General features: G+C 40.7%; 1 protein-coding gene across 5 annotated transcripts in view; it reads left to right on the forward strand.

Annotated features, from left to right (window-relative positions):
- Window positions 1-265: 265 nt before the first annotated feature.
- LOC122641755 overlaps window positions 266-23,573 on the forward strand; it is a 78,174-nt gene continuing 54,866 nt past the window's right edge. For 4 of the 5 annotated variants that reach the window (XM_043835042.1, XM_043835045.1, XM_043835043.1 and 1 more), the window contains exons 1-4: window positions 266-475; window positions 622-1,762; window positions 1,849-2,587; window positions 10,596-11,091. In XM_043835042.1, the coding sequence (XP_043690977.1) occupies window positions 391-475; window positions 622-1,762; window positions 1,849-2,587; window positions 10,596-11,091 (2,461 nt within the window). In that variant the 5' untranslated portion in view covers window positions 266-390. The remainder of the gene's footprint in view (window positions 476-621; window positions 1,763-1,848; window positions 2,588-10,595; window positions 11,092-23,573) is intronic. The other variant, XM_043835044.1, reaches the window with a different exon arrangement.

Raw genomic sequence — 23,573 nt, forward strand, 5'->3', positions numbered from 1 at the left:
CATTGCTCGTCACCCTCCCTTCAACTTTCTTCTCTCTGTTATATTTTTCCATTCACGCAAGATTTCTACAAGCGGTCGTTACTCATACTTACAGGGAACCGTTACTGCTCCCTTTCCCTGTTCCTCCCTCACTCACTTCTCCCATGGTTTCATTGGAGCGGCAGAGTTGCAGACGCTTTCCTCTAGTTCTATGTTGAGCCAACTCGCAAAAAGCTACGGTCATTCCACTGCTTACTAGGTTCGATACCTTAACTATACAGTTTATAGAGCTCTGGAAACCCTGAGAAACGAAAGCCAATCGACAGTAAGATCGGGGCAAGCTCTGTGAACTTCCTAAGGGAGGACGCGAACTCAAGTTTCGAAGGCGATTGTTTGTGAAGTGCATTCGGAATGAATGACGACGAAGAAATCCATAGAGAAGATCTCCAGAAGTTAGAGGCCGATTCCCCTCTTAATATGGAAGACGATGACCTGGGTAAGTACTTCTGTCCAATTGCTTATACTGGACTATTATTATCTTTTGTATGTTTCAAGTTTCAACAAGGGAAAGGAACTAATATTTTGTTTTTCTCCTTATGATGACGACCTTGTATACATATGCCCTGTTTGTGTTTAATAAAAAAGAAGATGCAAATACAGTAGAGACAGCCGATTGTGAAGCACTGGGAAAAGAAGGCTCGAAAGTGGTGGTTAAGACATCTTACGATGTAAAACTGAGAGAGCTTTTGCGGAATATACACTCAGTCGAAGCTAAGATATACTCAGAAGCTTCAAAAGAATTCATGAGGCTACTAAGAAGCGATTCAGGTGGTGAAATGCTTCATCAATATGTTCAGGCTTCGCCTTTATTCTCAGAGCTCATGGAGGCTTGGAAACTTCGACAGGGGAAACCTGGTATGATGTTTGTTCAGTCATTAATATCAGTCATTTTGGATCACCCTGATGGAAAATATAAGTCCGATGATATCGGAAGAATCACTATAAGCCGGAGATTGGACAAGTTTGCTCGTTCAATTATTGAAACCAAGCTGGAAGATATTTACACAGAGCTTAACAGCAAGGAAGCAAAACGTCAAAATGCAGCATTGTTGTTAATGGCTGCAGTTGTTAGGCGTGGTGTGGGTTTAGCTTCTGAGGTTGCTAGGAGTTTTGATTTTAAGCTTCCCGGGTTTCCTAAGCTCTCGGAATATCAACAGAACAAAGTTGGGAAGAAGGGAAAGCATTCAACAAGACGTTCATTTATTGAATTTTCAATGTCATTTCTGGAGGTTGGGAATCCAAGGCTTTTAAGGTGGATCTTACAGCAGAAGGACATGTATTCGGGTGTTCTACGTGGTCTTGGCAGCGATGATGATGACACTGTAGTTTATGTGCTCTCAACATTGCGAGATAGAGTTCTCACCCTACAGTCCTTGGTGCCCCCAGGTCTTCGGAGCGTTCTCTTTGGAAGTGTTACTCTGGATCAATTAATTATAATTTCAGGGAATCAGCTTGGTGGGCCTGCTGCTGATATTGCACACAAGGTTCTAGTTATGGTTTGCACAGATCCTTGTAACGGTTTGATGCCTGTTTCGAAGGTGGGTACAAATCCATTAAAGGGTAATCTTAAGAGACTATTGGATGTCATGAAGAAGCTAAAAGCAACCGAGATCACTTGTCACAGAGAGTTACTTCTGGGTATTGTTACTGGTAGCCCATTATTGGGTTCTGCATACATGGATGAATTCCCATATAGTCTTGAACCTCGCGCATCGCCTACATGGTCAGTTTCCTATTTAGAACAGTTCCTGCCATTTGTCACTATTTTCTTCTCTCTTAATGTGAATTTATTTTGTTAATCACTTGCAGGTTTGCTGCCGTATCCTTGGCAGCTGACCTGGTTTCCTCAGCAATCACTAGTCATCCTTTTAGTTCCCTTTCTTCCCAGTCCCAAGATCCGCCTTTTCTAGACAGTTTGGAGGTACAATCTATGTTGAAATGTATAGTTCCCCGTGCATTCAGTCGCATGGTTATCAACAGGGGCTTACTTCACTCCGATGCTGTGGTGAAGCATGGATCTTTAAGGCTTCTTCTGGAAGCGCTGAAGTCATTGGCTAGGTTACTTGCTGCCATAGACTGTGCTTCTAGTAACCGAACATTGCAGAGGTGGTTATCTCTCAAGCAAGAAATTCAGGATGAAGCTAGAGCTTTGCTGCCTGATCCTCAAGTGCTGTTGAAGTTGCTTTCTTCCTTGAGTTCTAGCCGCTCCAAAGCTTCGAAGACAAGCTTAAAGAGAGCAAGAAAATCTGAAGACTTGCCTGATGTTTATCATAGGGATGAAGTGAAGAAATTGAAATCTGATATGGTAGATGGGGATTTTGATATCCTTATAAGTGGGATAAGCACCGAATCTGAGACTGCTTTACAGGGTGAGACTGAAAAAATCACAGGTTCCTATACTGTGGAGGAGTTGGACCATGAAATGGATTACATGAAGGTTATATTTGGAATATGGGGTTTAAATGGGTGCTCAATTATTGGGGATGAACTGAATGATGTTGACGTATACTTCCACTCAAAATTGCTTGATGCATTGACATTATATCTTGTAAGTTTCACTTCATTAAGTTTTTTCAATTGGTAAAACCACGATCCATCATAGTTCTGCTTTTAATGGATCAACCTCAGTATCATCTTCCATCTTGTAATCTGTAAACTTACAAGGAGCAATAACCTTGGGATAATTGGTTGTTTATGTGATGCTTTGGCATGGCAAATTCTTCTTTTAATCAACAGTTGGGTAGATTTATAGTAAAGAAGGGCTTATAGCACGGTAAATTTAATCACTTAATGATGACTGGTTTCTAAATTATGAGGATTTGATAAGTAAGATGTTGATTTGAAAATCAATCTATCAATATTATTTGACCAATTTAATTTGGAAATATAAAAACTTGATGACTATTTATTCACATGACATCGCAACTGTAGGCTTACCATTCGGTGCAAAACTGAAAGCTTTTTGGGTTGCAGTGAGGAGTATGTTTAGTGTAATGCGGTTTGGGCATTTATATAAAGTAGATGAAAATTATTCACTCAAAAAAAAAAGTTGGATGAAAATACAGAAAAATATGGAAAGATATGACAAAAGCGTCCATATCATATGGTTATGATGAAAAATGTGCATATTCTCCTCCATAACTTTGAACTCAAGATGGAAAATAGATAATTGTGCACCCCAGAGAAAATGTATTTATGTGTTTACACATGAGTTTACTGTATTACTGTATTCACTACAACTGTAGAATCAAACCTGCTCCTATCTATCCCAAAAACTTGTTTGGAATCCAAGAGAAGTTGATATGGAATGGCCCTGCTCTAGGAGAGTATAACTTTGCATCCTTGTATTATGTGGGAACCACAAAGGCATCATGTTGATGCACTTTATGGGCTAGACTTTAGTCTAGACCTTGTGGACTGTAATCTTGTTGCCTGCTGGTCATTGTTTGCATCCTGTGGATTGTGGAATGGAAGAATTAGGTGACTTCAATGGTATTTTCCAACCCTTAGTCTATTGTAGATAACATCATGTTGATGTTATTGCAGTTTGCTCTTACTTGTAAAGACTTGTTTTGAAAAGTAAATTTCGGAAAAATGGGGGGAATGAAGGCGGGATTGGATCCCGAGGAAAATTATCTGTTGGCTTTTTTGGATTTTTGTTTTTAAACATATTGGTTCATTACAATATAGGCAAATTAAAGGGTGATCTCAATATAGGAGGGATGCATTTCTTTTGCGGCAACCTTTGTCTGGGTCTGTGCCTATTCTTTAGTGGCTTTTGTGTTTCCATTTCTGATTGTGTTTTCATGAGTACTTGTGGACTGTGGTTCAGAGCAGGGTTTGCACTTTAGCATAGCCTAGAAAACATAAACAGAAAACGAAGCTTTAAGACACGAGACTGTGTCCTTTGCACTTCTTTTGTCTTATTGAATAAATATGGGAATTTGGGAAAGCCACGAGTATATGACCCGTTGGCACTGAAGCCGCATACTCGAAAGTGAATAGCTAGATCGAGCTGACCTAATACCTTAATGATTATCTTCTGCTAGCCTGCCTTACTCTATAGGGGCGCTTGCTAGATGATGTTCCTTGTCTTACTCCTCCTACTCAAGTCCAACTACTGATTCAACTGTTCCTCTCATTCATTCATAGGCTCCTCCCATTCATGAGTTCATTCAGTTCCTCAAGCAAGTCAGTTCGTTTAGTTCCTCATACAGACTCAGAAGTTTAAGATGTGAATCTCTTGTTTAGATGCCTTTGTTTATGGTGCCCATCAGTACAGGCCTTCAGATCCTACTGGTGCTTTTTGATTCAAATCTTTTGTGATATGCAGCTTGGATCAGTACAGGGGGGATGGAAACATTGGCACACAAAATACTGCAGAAAATATTGATCCCTTTCAATTGTATGGCTTTTGGTTGGGAAACCTCGAGCAAGAATAGACGTATGTGATATACTGATATCTACCAAAAGAGATGGAGTACTGTTATATCTTTGTTTTTTTTTTGGTGTGTGTGTGTCTGTCTTATTTGTGAATCTTTGAAATAGTTGACCTTTTGTTCATCCATTGTGAGTATGCTGTTAAAGCCTATTGTCACTTTCTTCAATTGTTTGGTCTAGATAGGGTGATTCCCAAAGACATAGTTGCTCTAATATGCCTCTGGCTTTGTTCCCCATTTGCCAAAAAGGGGAAAATTTTCTTTGGAGGATTGTCCTTTTTGCTACTTTTTGGGTTTTTAAGGGAGTAGAAAATTACATTTATTCTTAGGATTGTCTCAGTCCTGTTGGGGAATCCAAAGCCCGCCCAGATCCCGGCTCGGGTGCGGAGCGAGGCGCGCTGGCTGGTGTACAATAAGGAAATAAAGTTGCACCTTCCCTCACAAGGCGTCTTTTGGGGGATTGGCAAGCGCTTGATCCGACAATTGGTATCAGAGCAGATGGTCGCGAGTTCGAGTCTCCCCGCGTGTGACATACTGCGGAGCAGACTGTACTTGCGAGTGGTCCCTGAGCGTGCGTTGGGGGGGATTGTTGGGGAATCCAACATCCGCCCAGATCCCGGCTCGGGCACGGAGTGATGCGCGCTGGCTGGTGTGCAATAAGGAAATAAAGTTGCATCTTCCCTCACAAGGCGTCTTTTGGGGGATTGACAAGCGCTTGATCCGACAAGTTCTCTCTAGGAGGTTGAAAGCATGATGTTTGTGAGACTGACCCATTGCGCTTCTTAGCTGGAGCTTCTTTGAGGTATTTCAGTCTGTTTTTGTTGTTTGGGAGTGGTGGACTATCATCTTCCCCCTTTATGACCAGATTAATCCCCCTGTTATCCTCTGCATGGTTCTTTGAGTTCAATCTTGATTGTAGTTGAATGGGAATTCAGTATCATTAGGAATGGAGTGTTTTTAAAAGCAACGCTACTTTGCTGATGTGGGATTCTGTTAACAAGGCTCGATATAGTTATTGGTGTTGTTAAGTAACACCGTCTATCAATAAGTTGATAAATTCTAATGTCCAAGGAAGTAAGAAACCATGAAACCCAGAACTCAGTACACTTCAATCAAACTGACTCAAAGGCTTCAATATGTGTTAGCAGAACAATTAGGATTGAATGCTTGAATGATCTGAGTGATTAATGTAGTCCTATATAGGCAAGGCCTAATAGGAGCCAGGTAAGATCAGAGTTCTGAAACTGTTTGCTAATTAGGCAGATTTGGGGCTGTTTAGGGTAAAACTAGGGTTAGGTTTAGGAATTTGGGTAAGGATTGTATATGGTTTTATTATGCAGGTTTAGGGGGTTATTATGGTATAAAGAAAATAGGATTTGGATAGGTTTAGAAATCCTGCAAATTTAGGGTTAGGGTTAGGGTTTTGGTTTTAGGTTCTAGGCTGTAAACTAGGGTTTAGAGTGGGGTTTTGAGGCTGGGTTTCTGGTCAAGTGTAGCTGGCAGTGGGAGAATGGTTCAATCAGAATTTAGAGGTGTTCTGATGGTTAAATAGGTATGGACAGAATTTAGAATGTTCTTAGGGTTTTTGGGTTTTGTGGGAGATGAGGGGAATTAGGGTTTAGATGGTCAGATTGGGTTCAAAGTTGGATCAAGTGTAGGAGGGAGAGGGAGAGATGTCTGCTGAAAGTTTGGGACAGATCTGATGGCTGGAATGTGGTTGCTTGAATTTCAAGCTATGGATTGAATGGGTGGAAGTTGTAGGTTTAATGAGGCTAGGGTTTGATGGATGGAGGAGGGTTTGGATGTGGTCTAATGAAGGGAATGCTGGGCAGATTGTGAAGGCTAGGGTTGGAGGATTAGAAGAAGAAGGTAATTGCAGTATTAAATAAACTACTTATTTGAATAACATTGATCTCCAACAGTAGCAGATTGAAGAAGAGCTAAGCGAGGACCTCCCGATCTACAAGATGCAAGGAGTCACTGGGGATTCCAGTCCTTCAATCCTTGATATGACTCACAAGGGGGGGTCTTGATATGACTCACAAGACTGGATCTCATAGGAGAGAATAGTAGCAACAAAGGCAGCAAGCATAAAGCTGAGTTTTTATTAATCAAAATTCGTATTCAATGCTGGCCTCCCTTACAAACTTATATAGAAGACTCAAAAATAGACTTAGACACTAAAAAGGAAAGGCCTAATTCTATCCTTAACCTATTAGCTAGCTTAAACTGACTAGGAAACTAAAATAGACTCAAAATAGAGTTCTAATCCAAACAAACTAAACAACTAAAAGAAAAACTAATAAAATCACTTAAATTGAACCATTGGTTGAACCGGTTTAATTTAAAACACCAAATAAAAAGCTAAGTATGGAAATAAAACTAAGTATGGGAGCTAATCCCGTATCCAACCTATTTACCTATATTTTAGGGCCATAAAAGTGGCCTATTACATTAGAAACTCATGGGATCAAAGGCCTAACATGTATGTAACCTAACCCTAGACTTATTTCCAATGAAACAAGCCCTATTTGGTGATGAATCTGCATCGGTGATCAATCAAGCTCTTTATTTATAATAAGTGAATGAAGTTACATAGGATAGAATTGCCCCTACTCTAGCCGTCGGCAATACATAAAAAAGTAAACCCCAAAGTCCAGAATACCCCCACGACATTCTGGTATACATTATTCAACACTCCCCCTCAAGTTGGAGCATAGATGTCAAACATGCCCAACTTGACTTAAGCAGGATGAAACAATTTTCCAGACAGTCGCTTAGTGAAAATATCAGCTAGCTGATCAGCAGACTTTACAAAAGGAACACAAATCAGTCCTTCCAACTTCTCCTTGATAAAACGCCTGTCCACCTCAACCTTATTGGTACGATCATGCTATACTGGATTATGGGCAATGCTGATGGCAGCCTTGTTGTCACAATACAACATCATAGGGAGACGAATAGGAACACCAAGGTCTTGTAATAAACCCTTGAGCCATAGTAACTCACAGATACCTTGTGCCATAGCACGAAATTTTGCTTTAGCACTAGAACGAGCTACCGCATTCTGCTTCTTATTGCGCTGAGTGACAAAATTCCCACCTACAAAAGTACAGTACCTAGAGATAGACTTTCGGTCAGGAGAACCAGCCAGATCAACACCGGTATAGGCCTCTATCCGTAGGTGATAATGAGGAGACAGGAGAATGCCTTTTCTTGGAGCTGACTTCAAGTAGTGAAGAATATGAAAAACAACCTCCATATGAGAAGAGTAGAGATCATGCATAAATTGGCTCACAATGCTCATTGCTATAGCAATGTTAGGGTGTGTATGTGAGAGATAAATCAACTTCCCTACCAATCTTTGGTACTGGTCATTATCAACAGGTTCACACTCCTTTTCTTTAAGACGGTCATTAGCATCCATAGGAGTATCTGAAGGGTGACACCCGAACAAACCCGTTTCTGACAACAAATCCAGGATATACTTCCTTTGGGAGAGAAAGATGCCCTTAGAAGACCTAGCAACTTCGATTCCAAGGAAGCACCTTAATTTTCCTAGATCCTTAAATTCAAACTCCTGTCCAAGAAAATTCTTTAGACGATTGATCTCATCACCATCATTTCCGGTTACCACAATATCATCAACATAGACTATGAGAACTGTGATTTTTTCACCAACCCTTTTTATAAACAGAGTGTGATAAGCATTACTCTGTTTATAGCCTACAGAAATCATAGCCTTGTGAAACCTGCCAAACTATGCTCAAGGTAATTGCTTCAGCCCATAAAGTGCACACTTCATTTTACACACTTTGCCTTGGGTTTTGTCACAAGAGAACCCTGGTGGAATATCTATATATACATTCTCATCAAGTCCTCCATTGAGAAATGCATTCTTTATATCTAGTTGTTGCAGATCCCATCGCAGATTAACGGCACAAGATAACAAAACTCTAACAGTGTTCAACTCTGCAACTGGTGCAAAGGTCTCTTGATAATCAATCCCATATGTTTGAGTGGACCCCTTGGCCACTAGTCGTGTCTTATATCTATCCACAGTGCCATCCACCTTCAGTTTCACCACAACACCTACTTACATCCAACCGGTCTTTTCCCTTGTGGAAGAACCACAAGTTCCCCTGTATCATTTTTCTTTCAGGCTTTCATTTCTTCCATCATTGTTGCCTTCCACTTTCCATTTGTTAAAGCTTCCTACCAATTTCGAGGAATATGAACAAAAGAAATAGAAGAAACAAATGCACGAAAAGATAGAGAAAGGGAGTCATAAGAGACAACATGAGATATGGGATGCTGAGTACAAGGCCTAACACCTTTACAAACAATAATAGGTAACTCGAGAGAAGAAGTCTTACCGGGTGGAGAAGTAGGCTTTGGATCCGGGTTTGGCAATTGGATGGGTATTGGTGCTGTAGTGGATTGAAGCTGCTTATTTCTGGTACGATTCTTTGCATAAACCTTCATAGTAGAATCATCAATCCTCCTTTGAAATTCACTAATGGTTTTCTGAACTGAAGTGAGCTCCCCCTGAATTGGAATTTCATCATTACCATTATCTGTAGTCTCCCCCTATATAGGATCCCCTCCCCCTGAGGTTGAGGGAGGCACAGGAGCAGATTCATCATGCACATACTGAAGTAGAGGCTCGATCTTCAACTCTTCAAGAAGGGGAGAACTCCAAAAAACCGCAGAAGAGCGGGGCAGCAACTATCGATTGAAACACCTGTTTTAGATCATTAGTTGAAGTGGTATGAATATGATAGAGGACGGCATCTAGATCGTTCGATCATCTCATTAGTGCTGCCCTTTGTGGAGAGAGAGAGCTTGAATGATCTGAGTAATCAGTCAAGCTCTTTATTTATAATAAGTGAATGAAGTTACATAGGACAGAATTGCCCCTACTCTAGCCGTCGGCAGTACATAAAAAGTAAACCCAAAAGTCCAGAATACCCCCACGGCATTCTGGTATACATTATTCAACAATATGAAATAGGATCACAAACAAAATCAATCATAATATGCTGTAAACTGATAAGTTTTTGCTCTCCAATATATCAACATTCTAAGGTTATTCTACCCCATAAATAAATGTACTCCTACCCAAGCTTTAAGTTTCATAGAGACCTTTTCATTGACAGGATCTCTAATGGTCATGGATTTAGGTCCCCCCCACCCCTACTGGCTGACTAAGATAGTTGAAGCTCAAATACAAGGCATCCCATGTTCCCAGCCCCTTTATATAGATTTGAACCACTTTGAAAACTAGAAACTCTGTCTACAGTTGAAAATAGAAAATTGATAGCTAGTTGACATGCTCCAAGTGTTATTCTTATGCTGATATGGGGGAACTTATGGCTCAAGACCAATTTCGGTCACTTCTCAGAAGGCTGGCGTGATCTTTTTTCTGGAACAATAAGATCTTGAATGCTTCGAGTCACATGCAGATGAACTACTTCTTTGTCTGAAGAGGATGGTCCTGCATCATTCAGTAATTTTGTTAACTGTCCTAGTGGGTGAGGGGAGATCCTTGTATGGATGAGTTCTTTTCTCTTTCTTATGGCCATGATTTTCATCTCATTAGAGCTTTTAGTCATCTTCTGGTGGAGGGTGACTCTACTGATATTATTGGTTGGATGCATCAGTTTGATTGGGTTTCTTGGAAATGTCCCCATTTTATCGGGAGGCATCAATTCATGGCATCCTCCATAAGCTCCTTATTATAGTGAAAGCCTAGTTGATGAACTTTCTAGCACATGTGCTAGCCAGAAGGGATGTTTAGGTCTTTTATCATTTTTGGGTAGTCAATTTCTTCATGTATTTCTTTTTTCTGGTTGAAATTGCTTCTTGTTATGTTTAGCTGGTTGTATTCTCTTCTTAATAAATTTCTTTCCTCTATTCCCCCCGTGCTTAAAGAGGTCCTATTGTTTCATATTTCTGACAATGTTAGCTTGTGAACTATTTTTTTTTTTTTTTGGGGGGGGGGGGAGGGGAGGTGTGGTGGTTATATTTTGCAATACCTTGGCAACAAATTGTTGTATTATTTTATATTTGTACTAGTTATATTTTCTTAATAGTGACCATTTCATCGTCTTGCAGCGAACTATGCCTATTGCACTGGAGAGATCGTTTGATTTCTTTAAGCTTCTTCCCGGTGATCCATTAGGTTTATCAATTATCCTGCAGCAATCCTTACTCCAGCTCTTAGTAGAACACATTGGGTGGTCCCCTGGGAATGAGGTATCCACAAGTATGCCTGAATTGATGTACAGGCATCTACATCAATTCATCAACCTGTTGATGTTTGCACCGATCAAAGGCATAAAGGATCAGGCATTTGTCCTGGCCCGGGAAGCGATGTTAAGCACTGGTGCTTTTGATAGAACCAAAAGGGAGATTGATGCATGGTTCCTATTTTTACCAGGTTACAGTAGAAATACATCTTCTTGGGGAACTCAGGAGGTTGAAGTTTTTCGAGACATGTCTGCAGTTGTTGTCTCATTCCTATGTGATGCTGTATCTACCATTGGAAATAACTTTTATAAGTATTTGGATCTTATGCGGTCTCTTATCACCAATTCAAAAGGCTTTGAAGGTAATTACTAGTTCACAAAGTCGTATTCATTTTTATTGTACTTATGTAGTTTTAGCTACTAGAATTTGGTTTCTGTTTCAATTCCTATTTGCAGGCATACATGTCATTCTAGCAGAACAGAGGTTGTCTATCTCATGCTTTATTTGTGGGTCAATTAGGCCCTTCAAGTTTTAGCTGTCTAATCTATAGCCAAAACTTTGGTGAAGCATGTTGAAATGTGTACGGGTACTGGTTGGAGTATGTTGATCTCTAACATGGCTTGATTAATATATGATTAGGTGACTGGAAGTGGTTCCATATTTCGGATACTTAGGAAGTTCCTTTTGGGCTGATATTTTGGCTATTCTCCATCTGAGAGATGGGTCACTGATTAAATGACCAGGTTTGGTGTGAGGCATAACTGGGCTAAGACAAAATCTAGGGAGCATGCTCTGTAATTTTAAAATGAATCTTTAATAGACACATTGTGTATATGCGAGTAACCACAGAAAATGATAACATGCGCATGGAAACAGTCAAGATAAATAACCATAACCAGAATTCTCATAATCCTTCAGTTAATTTTGTTAGAAGTCGAGAATGTAGCTCTCGGTATTAAGTGAGGGTATTTTGGACCTTTTGGTCCTCGCTTTGTATTTTGGTTGCCCTATCATATATATCAGAAATAGGGGAGAATAATACGATTGATCATTCTCCCCAAAAGCTTGCAGTTTAGTCATTTCTTCTTCCTTTTCTCTCTTTTCTTCATCTAATTCGCTGATATTTACATGGTATCAGAGCTAGGCTCTTAAGAATCAATTTAATTCCTTAAGACCTACTCTACCACTCTCGTTTATCATAAGAGTTGTGATCTGAAGTTTCTCCAGGTTAGAAGTTCTTCGTGGATTTGGTTTGAAGGGGCTGCAGCACCCTATGCTGTGATTTTTGGAGGATGTTTGAGACTAGTTCATGAATATATAAGAAGAACTAGGTCTCAATTTCGTGGATTTTTATCGATTCAGGGTTATTGTTTGAAGTTTGATTAAGAGGAGCATTCAGTTTCAGGTTTTGGTGTTGGCAGATTTTTTTTTTTGTTGAAATCTTTCCCTGGATTGATCTCTGTTGAAACTCGTTTTTTGGCTTGTTGAAGACCTGATTATTTCTGTTGAAGTTCGATTTTTGAAGCTGCATTTTTGCTTGATCGAGATGGGTGAACCAAGTGAAGAGTCAAAAGGGGTTGTTGCTGAAGTTGTCTCGGGCTCTTCCAAGTCTACTACAGAGAAGAAATTGGAAGGGGTGAATAACTTTCAGCAGTGGAAGAAAATTGTTTGGGTTGTTTTGACGGGTCGTGGCCAACAGAAACACCTTACAAAGGCTAAACCTGACGATGATGAAGCATGGGAAATTGTCGATGCTCGTATGCCGGGGCAGCTGCTGAATAGTATGGATTCATAGATTGTTGACTTAGTGACTCACATAGATACTGTGAAGGAGCTGTGGGAATACTTACATGTTCTGTATTCTGGACAGAATAATTTATCCCGCATTTATGAACTATCACAGGAGTTCTATCGTGTTGATAGGAAGGGTCGTCCATTGACCCAATATTTTGCCGAGTATAAACGGATGTTTGAAGAGTTGAATGCATTGCTGCCCATCAGTTCTGATGTGAAACAGATGCAAGACCAGCGGGAACAGCTCGCAGTTATGGGATTTTTGGGAGGACTGGGTCAGGAGTATGACTCAGTACGCTCTACCATTCTTAGAGGTGATCGGGTTATCTCTCTTGCTGACACCTTTTCTCGTGTTCTTTGTGTTTCTCGTGATAGTTCACATGAATCACCATCTATTACTGGTAGGAGTTCAGCCCTTGTTGCATCTAGCCAAGGGAGAGGTAATGGTGGCCGTGGTGGGGGCACTGGTGGCCGTGGTGGTGGAAGAGGTAGTAGTGGTAGTAATGGTGGTGAAAATTCTGGTTCTATGAAGACCTGTAACCATATTGGTCGACTAGGACATAAACCATTGTGGTCGACCAGGACATATCCAACGCTTTTGTTTGAAACTTCATGGTAAACCACCACAACCACAGTATGCAAATTCAGCAACTAGTATAGACTCTTTTGTTCCATCTTCTGAAGGTAAGGTGGTGAGATTGTCGAATGAGGATTATGCTCGGTTCACTCAGTTTCAGATTTCTCAGCCCTCTGCATCCTCCACAACTACTTTTGCCCAGACAGGTAATGCCACTGCGTGTTTCTCCTCTTCTCGCCCCTGGGTCATTGATTTGGGTGCATATGATCATATGTCTGGTGTGTCAGGTAAATTTTCCTCCTTTCAGTCTACTAAATCTAGTGTTACTTTGGCTGATAGTTCCTGTGGCAAAGTCACTGGCACTGGTAGTGTTTGTCCCACTAAATCTGTCTCTGTCTTCTGTCCTTTGTTTACCTGACTTCCTGTGTAACTTGCTTTCTGTTAGTAAAATTACTAAAGCCTATAATTGTTCAGTAACGTTCTTTCCCGATTCTTGTGTCTTTCAGGATCTTACGAAGAAGAAGATGCTTGGTAGGGGACGTGAGAAAGGGGGCTGTACCTTCTTGAAGACTCTCCTTCAGTGGCTTGCTCTAGTGTTCTGTCTCCACACCAAGTCCATTGCCGGTTGGGTCATCCGTCTTTACAGTGCTTACAGAAGTTAGATTCTCGTTTTCGTTCTCTTTCTAGTCTAGAGTGTGAGTCATGTCAGTTTGGAAAGCTCTACCGTGTGAGTTATTCCCCTAGAGTCAATAAACGGTCTGCGAACCCTTTTTGTTTAGTGCATTCTGACTTATGGGGACCTTGCCCTGTTACTTCTAAGTTGGGATTTAAATATTTTGTTACCTTTGTTGATGACTATTCTAGAGTCACCTGGGTTTATCTAATGAAGCATCGTTCTGAATTATTTGTGTTAGAGATTAAGAATAAGGGTTTGTGCTAATACTGAGACAAGTTTAGTAGGGGTATTCTGGGGTTTTCTCCTCTTTGTATTAGCTCTGCCCTATTATTTATTCATATTGGTAAAGAGGGGAGAACAATTCATTCGAAGGAGGCTGTTGCCGAGGTTATCTCGGGTTCTTCCAAGTCTATCACAGAGAAGAAATTGGAGGGTGTTAGTAATTTCCAGCAATGGAAGAAAATTGTCTCGGTGGTTCTCACTGGTCGTGGGCAACAAAAACATTTTACCAAAGACAAACCAGAGGATGATGAGGCTTGGGAAATTGTTGATGCATGTATTCTGAGCCAGATGCTGAACAATATGGCTTCCCAGATCGTTGATTTAGTGACCCACATAGATACTGTAAAGGAGTTGTGGGATTATTTACATATTTTGTATTCTGGACTGAATAATTTGTCTAGTATTTATGAACTATCATAGGAGTTCTATCATGCAGACAGGAAGGGTCGTCCATTGACCCAATATTTTGCTGATTATAAGAGGATGTTTGAAGAGTTAAATGCACTGCTGCCTATCAATTCTGATGTGAAACAAATGTAGGAACAGCGGGAACAACTAGCTGTTATGGGGTTTTTAGGTGGTCTGGGTCAGGAATATGACTCCGTACGGTCTACCATCCTTGCAGGAGATAGAGTTGCCTCCCTTGTTGAAACTTTTTCTCGTTTTCTGCATGTTTCTCGTGATAGTTCCCATGAACCAACACCTGGTAATGGTGAGAGTTCAGCTCTTGTTGCATCTAACCAGGGGAGAGGCAATGGTGGCCGGGGTGGGGGCCGCGGTGGTGGCATTGGTGGCCGGGGTGGTGGAAGAGGCAATAGTGGTGGTAATGGTGGTGGTCAGAGTGGTGAAATTTCTGGTCTTGTAAAGACCTGTAATCATTGTGGCCCCCCAGGACATATCCAACGTTTTTGTTGGAAGCTTCATGGTAAACCCCCGCAGCAACAATATGCCAATTCAACAACTAATACCGGGTCGTCTGTTCCATCTTCTGAGGGTAAGGTGGTGAGGTTTTCAGGTGAAGATTATGCTCGGTTCACTCAGTTTTAGATATCTTAGCCTTCTACATCCTCCACTGCTATTTTTGCCCAGACAGGTAATGCCATTGCGTGTTTCTCCTCTTCTCGCACTTGGATCATTGATTCGGGTGCATTTGATCATATGTCTGGTGTGTCAGGTAATTTTTCTTCCTTTCAGTCTACTGAATCCACTGTTACCTTGGCTGATGGTTCTTTTGCCAAAGTAACTGGCAATGACACTGTTTGTCCCACTAATTCTTTGTCCTTATCTTCTGTTCTTCATTTACTTAACTTTCTATGTAACTTACTTTCTGTCGGTAGACTTACTAAAGCCTATAATTGTTCCGTGACATTCTTTCCTGATTCTTGTGTTTTTCAGGATCTTACGACGAAGAAGATGCTTGGTAGGGGAGGTGAGAAAGGGGGGCTGTATCTTCTTGACGAGTCTCCTTTCGTTGCTTGCTCCAATGTTCAGTCTCCACACCAGGTTCATTCTCGGCTAGGCCATCCATCGTTGTAAAGTTTACAGAAGTTGGATCCTCGCTTTCATTCTCTTTCTAGTTTAGAGTGTGAGTCGTGTCAGTTTGGAAAGCTCCATCGTGTGAGTTATTCCCCTAGAATCAATAAACGGTTTGTGAACCCTTTTTCTTTAGTGCATTCTGATGTATGGGGACCTTGTCTTATAACTTCTAAGTTGGGATTTGAATATTTTGTTGTCTTTGTTGATGACTATTCTAGAATCACTTGGATTTATTTAATGAAACATCGTTCTGAGTTATTTTGCATTTTTTGTACCTTTGTTAATGAAATTCAGAATCGGTTCAATACCCATGTTTGTGTTTTGCGTAGTGATAATGCACTCGAGTATTTTTTCAGCACCTTTTAATTCCTTTATGGCTGCCGTGGTATGTTGCATCAATCTTCCTGTCCAACTACACCCCAACAAAATGTTGTGGCTGAACGGAAGAATCGACATCTTATGGTGGTGACTCGCTCCATCTTTTTTGAAATGAAAGTCCCTAAAATATTTTGGGTTGATGCTGTTTTGACTGCCTGTTTTCTTATCAATCGTATGCCATCTTCTGTGTTACTAGGGGGGATTCCTCATTCTCTTTTATTTCCGTCTGAACCGCTTTTTGTTTTACCACCTCGTGTTTTTGGCTCGCCCGCCACCCCGTTTTCAATGTTGATTAGTTGAGATTGAAAGAGCCCTCCATGTTGGATGAGGCGGCTGAACCTGAGGTTGAGTTGGAGATCGACAACCTCATTCCTGATCGACAGCCGGTGTTAACCGAAGACCGGCCAAACTAAAGAGAGCCCGAAGAAGAGGGACTGTGTTTGCTTTACTCATGATCATCGTCCAGGGCTGTCCAAGTTGGATCCCAAAGCCATTAAGTGTATTTTCTTGGGACATTCACGGACTCAAAAAGGTTATCGGTGTTATTCTCCTGTTCTCCAAAAACATTTTGTCACTGCCGATGTTTCCTTTTTTGAGTCCACCTCCTATTGTGGTGATTCTTTTCCATTTTTTGAGTCTTTTGTTCCCTCTGAGTTGGATGATGAGATACCTTTGTATGTGGTTCAGCGTTCTGTTTCACAGGTTCCCACGACTGTGGTTTCATCACCACCTCCCCCCACCTCCACCTGTTCGGCCAGCACGTCTTCCGGTTCGGTTCACTTTTATTCGTCGTCCTCATGTTGATGCAGCACCCCCGGCCTCTACTGCTCCTCCGACACCCACTTTGTCTACCGATCCAACTCCTCAGTTAAGTAGTCCTATTTCAGATCTGGATATTCCCATTGCCCATCGTAAGGGTGTTCGTAGCTGTACTCAACATCCTTTGTCTCATTTTGTGTCTTATGCTTGTTTGTTTGCTAACTTCTCTTCTTGTCTCTCTACTATTGAGTCTTATCCTACTCCTAAATCTGTTTCAAAGGCATTAGCCCATTCTGGCTGGAGGACAACTATGGAGGAGGAATTGTCGGCTTTGGCTAAAAACCATACCTGGGATTTGGTGCCTTTACCTGCAGGTGCGAAGGCCGTTGGTTGTCGGTGGGTGTATGTTGTGAAGGTGAATCCGGATGGCTCCTTGGCTCGTTTGAAGGCACGGTTGGTTGCAAAGGGTTATACCCAGGTTTATGGGGTTGACTATCTTGATACATTTTCGCCGGTTGCCAAGCATGCCTCTGTTCGTCTCTTGATTTCTCTTGCGGCTTCATATCACTGGCCTTTTTTCAGTTGGATGTGAAGAATGCATTTCTTCATGGAGATCTCCATGAGGAGGTTTAGATGTAGCAACCTCTAGGGTTTGTTGCTTAGGGGGAGTCTAGTTTGGTTTGCAAACTCAAGAAATCGTTGTATGGTCTGAAGCAATCTCCTAAAGCTTGGTTTGGGAAGTTTTCTGATGTGGTTTTGGAGTTTGGACTGACTCGGTGTGGTAGTAATCATTCAATCATTCAGTTTTCTACCGACATAGCAAGGCTGGCAGGATATTTTTGGTGGTATATGTTGATGATATAGTCATCACTGGTGATGATGCTGAAGGTATTAAGCAGCTGAAAATACACTTGCAACATAAATTTCAGACCAAGGATCTTGGTAGGTTGATGTATTTCCTTGGAGTTGAGGTTGCTCAGTCTAGCAAAGGTATTTCTCTTTCCCAGAGAAAGTATGTTCTCGACCTGCTTACAGAAACAGGTATGCTTGGATCTAAACCTTTGGATACTCCAATGGATCCGAATCTAAAGTTAACAGGTGACAGTGGTGATGCTCTTGATGATCCGGAAAAATATCGAAGACTTGTTGGTAAATTGATCTATCTCACTGTGACTCGACCGGACATTGCCTTCCCGGTTAGTGTAGTGAGTCAGTTTCTGTCCTCTCCCAGGACGTCGCCTTGGGATGTTGTGGTTCGGATTTTGAGACACCTCAAGAGGGGCCCTGGCCGTGGTCTACTCTATACTAACCATGGTCATGGGCGTATTCAGGGGTTTTGTGATGCTGATTAGGCCGGTTTCCCTGTGGATAGGAGATTTACTACTGGGTATTGTGTCTTTGTGGGAGGAAATTTGGTGTCTTGGAAGAGTAAGAAACAACCAGTGGTAGCCAGATCTAGTCCAGAATCGTAGTATCGGGCCATGACCTAGGTTACTTGTGAATTGATGTGGATGAAGCAGTTGTTGGCTGAGTTGAAGTTTGTGGACAAGACACCTATATAGTTGTGGTGTGATAATCAAGCTACTATCTACATTGCCTCCAACCCTGTGTTCCATGAAAGAATGAAACACATAGAGGTTGATTGTCATTTTGTTCGGGAAAAACTACAAGGTCTTATTGCCCCATAACATGTTCGTACAGGAGAGGAACTTGCTGATGTTTTTACTAAGTCTTTGGGGAGTGTGCGAATTGATTATATTTGTAACAAGCTGGGCATGATTAATATATATGCTCCAGCTTGAGGGGGAGTGTAAGAGATCAAGAATAAGGGTCTCGGTATTAGCGCCTAGCAAGGTTCAATATCTCGCGAAATTTCGGCGATATTTTGCCAAATTTCGTATGTCTCTCACGATATTTCGTTGATATTTTGAAAAAGTCACTAAAAGTGTCACGTGCAATATTTCGAATATTTCGGAAATTTCAATGAAATTTCGGTCATCTCGTTTCTGAAATTTTGGAAATCTCTGTCATTTTTGGCATTTTACACCCACAGAAAAATACCATATTTCGACGAAATTTCGGTATCTCGGAAATTTTGGTCAGACCGAAACACCGAAACGAAACGAGATTTAGTACCATGGCGCCTAGTGCTAATACCGAGACAAGTTTAGTAGGGGTATTTTGGGGCTTTCTCCTCTTTGTATTAGCTCTGCCCTATTATTTATTCATATTGGTAAAGAGGGGAGAACAATTCATTCGATTGTTTTCCCCAAAGGATTTCAGTCCATCGGCTTCTTCATCTTCCCTCTCTTCTCCCTTCTTTCTCTTCTCTTCTTCTAATCCATTATTATTTACAATTTGTAATCTTTTGTACTTTTGTTAATGAAATTCAGGCTCAATTCAATACCAATATTCGTGATTTGCGTAGTGTTAATGCACTAGAGTAATTTTCAGCAAGGATTTAAGTCTCGGTATCGGGTATCGTATCGGTCAGGCGATTTTAAGAGACGTATCGTATCGTATCGTATCGGAGATACGTATCGATCGGTGCAGAAACGCATGAAAATGATCAAAATACACATGAAAATACACTTTTGGACACAAAAAACAATATAAACAAGCAATTTGTGTCATATATCATGCATATATACTAAGAATTGTGAATAATCAATAACCAGACAAGTGCAGCACTTTGAAATTGTTATAAAAGATTAAATGATGAAATTCTTTACATATAGAGTCACTTTATTGCCATGAAGAATGTCGGGGTAGATCAAAGTCATGTCGTAAGGGTCTTTAACAATAGGAGCGACTAGGATGATGTTGTGTCTTGTCCGAACATAAGCACAATCATCGAGCCCGGTCAAAATATCGATGGTAGTGACTCTCCCACTCATAGTAGAATCGTGTGTCCGCTCCTGGAGTGGCTAATGTCACGACAAAGACTAGGTTGTTGTGCTTGTGCTTGATTCTCTCCGTATCCATAACTTCCATACCCTACAGAAGCCCCATGTCCATAGCCTGAAGAAGAACCTGATGCATAATGTCCATGGCCTGATGAAGCACCAGCATAATCAGAACTAATGCTAAGTGACTCCATGCCACTCATAAGCATATCACTATCATATGGATTGTGGGAGCGCTTGGCAGACTTGCCTTTATGCGGCTTCCGCGAGTAAGTCTTATGGCCAGCAAGCTCAGCACCATGATCCATATCTTGGGTAGTATGTGTGTATCCTGCCTCACATGTGAACTGAACCCCAGCACGATGTTGTGAAGCCTCATGGCCACCACCACTACCTCCAGCACCACCACTACCTCCAGCACCATGGCCACCACCACCACCACTACCATCATCATCATCGTCATCATCATCATCATCATCATCATCATCATCATCAGCAGCAGCAGCAACAGAACCACCACCACCATCACCATCACCATCACCATCGTCGTCTTCATCCTCATCATCAACATGTTGTTGAGTTCCTCCATACGGATGATCTGACCTCGTCCTCCTGACTAAACCTTCTTCAGAGCTACTTTCATTTTCTTCAACATTAGGACAAGGATCTTGTGATGGTGGCTGTGTTGCATCCTCATCCATCTGTTGAATGATGCTCTCTATCACTAGATCAGGTTTGGTTGTCTGGCGATCCTCACTTAATTGATCCATCACCAATACCTTATCGGTATCTTCTATCCATGCTCTAACTGGATCTTCATCGTCAAGTAGGTAGTTGATGTCGATTGGGTTGACATCTACATCATCTCCTTCTCTTTCCAGCTCTAAATATTTAAGCTTCAACTTCATGTTGTAATGGACATACACTAGCTTCTCCAACTTTGAATAATCGAGACGATTCCGGGGTTTGGTGTGTATCAACCCGAATGTACTCGATTACGTTCGCAGCCACTAGAGGATGCCGTCGGGATAATACTCGAATTGCAATTCGGGTTAAGTGTGGAGCACTAGTACCCCATAATTGAGCCACCAATCATTGCACAATAATAAATGAAATATTAAAAGACAAAACCTTAAAACAAATTTTAAATGATATAATAAATTAGGTAAACCTAACTTACTGGGCGTTGTGTGCTCCTAGCATGGATAGCCATTCTATCAAAGAAACCACGAGTGGCCTCCCGAAAATACTTAGCCTAGAGAGGTATTAAAAAAAAATATATATTAGTTCCACTTCCACCAATCACTCTATTCTTGGTTTCAATCATTTATACAACTAATTTAGTTCTAACCTCATCCATGGCAAGTGTGGCCTTCGCTACATCCGGCTCCATTCATTCACAACATTCCTTAGGGCACGCAATAGATCCGATCTACACCCTATATCATTGGAGTATTGGATATCCGGATTCAAATAATATACTGCACATGGTTTGTAATGGATGGTTAGAAACCTAGAAATTCTAATAATAAATAAATAAATAGTAACTTACTAACTACTAAGTGTTTAAAATGAAACCAAAGTCATATACTTATAAGATTACCTGCCCAATGAACATCTTGAACCAACATATTTTCCCATCGATCGGATATAATCTTCAAATACTTCTTGTTTGATGTTGGATTATTCTCATGTATTTTTCTCTTCACACATCCCATGGCATCTACCATTTTACCCATGGTCTGCTCTTTATCCCCATCAACCTCTCAAAGCAGACAAAAGAGTGGCATCATAACATTATAAAGTCGGCCCATTGCAGCCCAAAAATTTGAGGAGGTAACAAGGTCTTGAACAAATCTCCCAATTTCAGACCTTGCATAATTGCTAGTCAACCACTCAGTAGAGGTGAACATCTGTAGCAGCCCATGCTTTCGGGAAATGAGGCTATCAATTGCAATGTAATTTATTGCAAATCTTGTTGTTGCAGGCCTCACTAAATCCCCTTGTGTATAACTCCTCATCAATGCCAAAACCCAACTATGGTTGTAAATAAAGTTGGTGATTTTCCTTGCATTACGACCCAACTTTTGGACCTTGGGCAATTCTCCTATGTCCTTAAACATCAAATCTATGCAATGAGCTGCACATGGTGTCCAAAATAAATGTTGCCTCTTTAACATAAGCAACTGACCAGCTTTCTTGAAATTTGCTGCATTGTCAGTTACTACTTGGACAACATTTTCTTCTCCTATGTCCTCCACAACTTCATCCATTAACTTGTACAAGTAGTTGGCATCTTTGATTTCACTAGATGCATTGACCGACTTGTGGAAGATCGTCCTTCCATCACAATAGATAAGAAAATTGATGATGGATAATCTTGTTGGTCCACTCCATCCATCACACATGATGGTCACTCCATATAGTGGCCACTTCTCCTTGAACCTCTCTACATACTCATGCACCTCTTGGACAATATCATCCAAGTAAGGACCAGCAATCTCATGAGGTGTGGGTGGCTTAACATTTTTCCCACATCGCTGAATCTCCTTTACCATGACCTTGAAGTGGGGATCTTTGGCCTTATGTGGTGGAATCATAGAACTGTGGAACCATCTGGAGATTGCTCTGCCTATCCTTTTTACTAAGTGTTTTGGGTTGAAAGCTTTCTTCAATCCTCTGTTGGCTAGCATCCCTTGCTCTATAGACATTAGGATCCATGTCTCGATATCCGGGCTCTTCTTTCTCTTACCCTTACCACTCTTTGTAAACCGGTCAAACATCCCCTTCACACTTGGTTGCTCTACTAAGGCCAACAGCTGCTTACCCTTACTTAGAGATGGACGACAAGATGAGCCAACACCAATATCTCAGGGCCCTGGCTGGGTCGAGTTGATTGACTTCTAATCAATTGCTCAGCTCTCCATTGTTGCTCTTTTGCTTCATGTCTTGATTGTTTCATCGCCAATGCCAACTCTGGGTCCTCCTCTGCTTCCATATCCGATCCTTCATAATCTTCAAAATCTTCCATCAAATTTTTCACCAATGCATCAACATCATCATGTGCTTGCTTGGATTTTTTTTGGAATCTCTAAGGTGTTTTTGCATTGCCCTGCTTAACTCTACAGGGCACTGTGTACACTTGGAAACATTTCCATATCCTCCTGCCATGTGCTCTTTTTGCCGAGTTACCCCACCTCCAAGATGTTGGGTGTCACAGAAATTGCACTGTGTATGCAATCTATTATTGTTTATTTTGGTACAATAAGACCACCCAATGTCTTGTTGTCGCGGCATCGTCCTAAATACCAAACAAAAGTAGATAACTATATAAGATATATATTAAACAATATTCAAATCCACACATCAATAATTTATTATTTATACAACTATACAAGTATAGACACACATTATGATGCATGTCATGCGTTGCATCATCTTCTTTTATTTACTACCTAGCAAAGTTGCCATAAACAATATTTAAACATTTTTATATTTTTTACAACTAGTTACACATTATTTAATTTTTTAAATAATTAAAAAAAATGACATAATGTATTACATATATGAATCTAAGTCTTTGATTCTATTTCAGCCAATTATACATTTTATCAAACTATAATGAAAGAGTATAGATGGAAAAATCAGATTTTTTACATTTTTTTAAGTATTTTATAAATTCAGAAAATACCCAAAAAAAAAAAATAATACAGATTTTAGGGTAAATGTATAATCTTCTTGGGATGTCATACATCTATACATAATGTACTCCATATATTATAAACATTACCATTTGTTTTAAAGTTAAGAAGAAAAAAAAATAAAATTTCATTTTAAAGAAGGAATTTTCGGTTTTGGGTAAAAATGGTCAAAGAAACATGGATTTGAAACCAAATCTTTGTAAATGCATACAAAGAATGCAATTTCTATGTTTG

Source organism: Telopea speciosissima, chromosome 10 (assembly GCF_018873765.1).
Source record: "Telopea speciosissima isolate NSW1024214 ecotype Mountain lineage chromosome 10, Tspe_v1, whole genome shotgun sequence".
Lineage (NCBI taxonomy): Eukaryota > Viridiplantae > Streptophyta > Magnoliopsida > Proteales > Proteaceae > Telopea > Telopea speciosissima.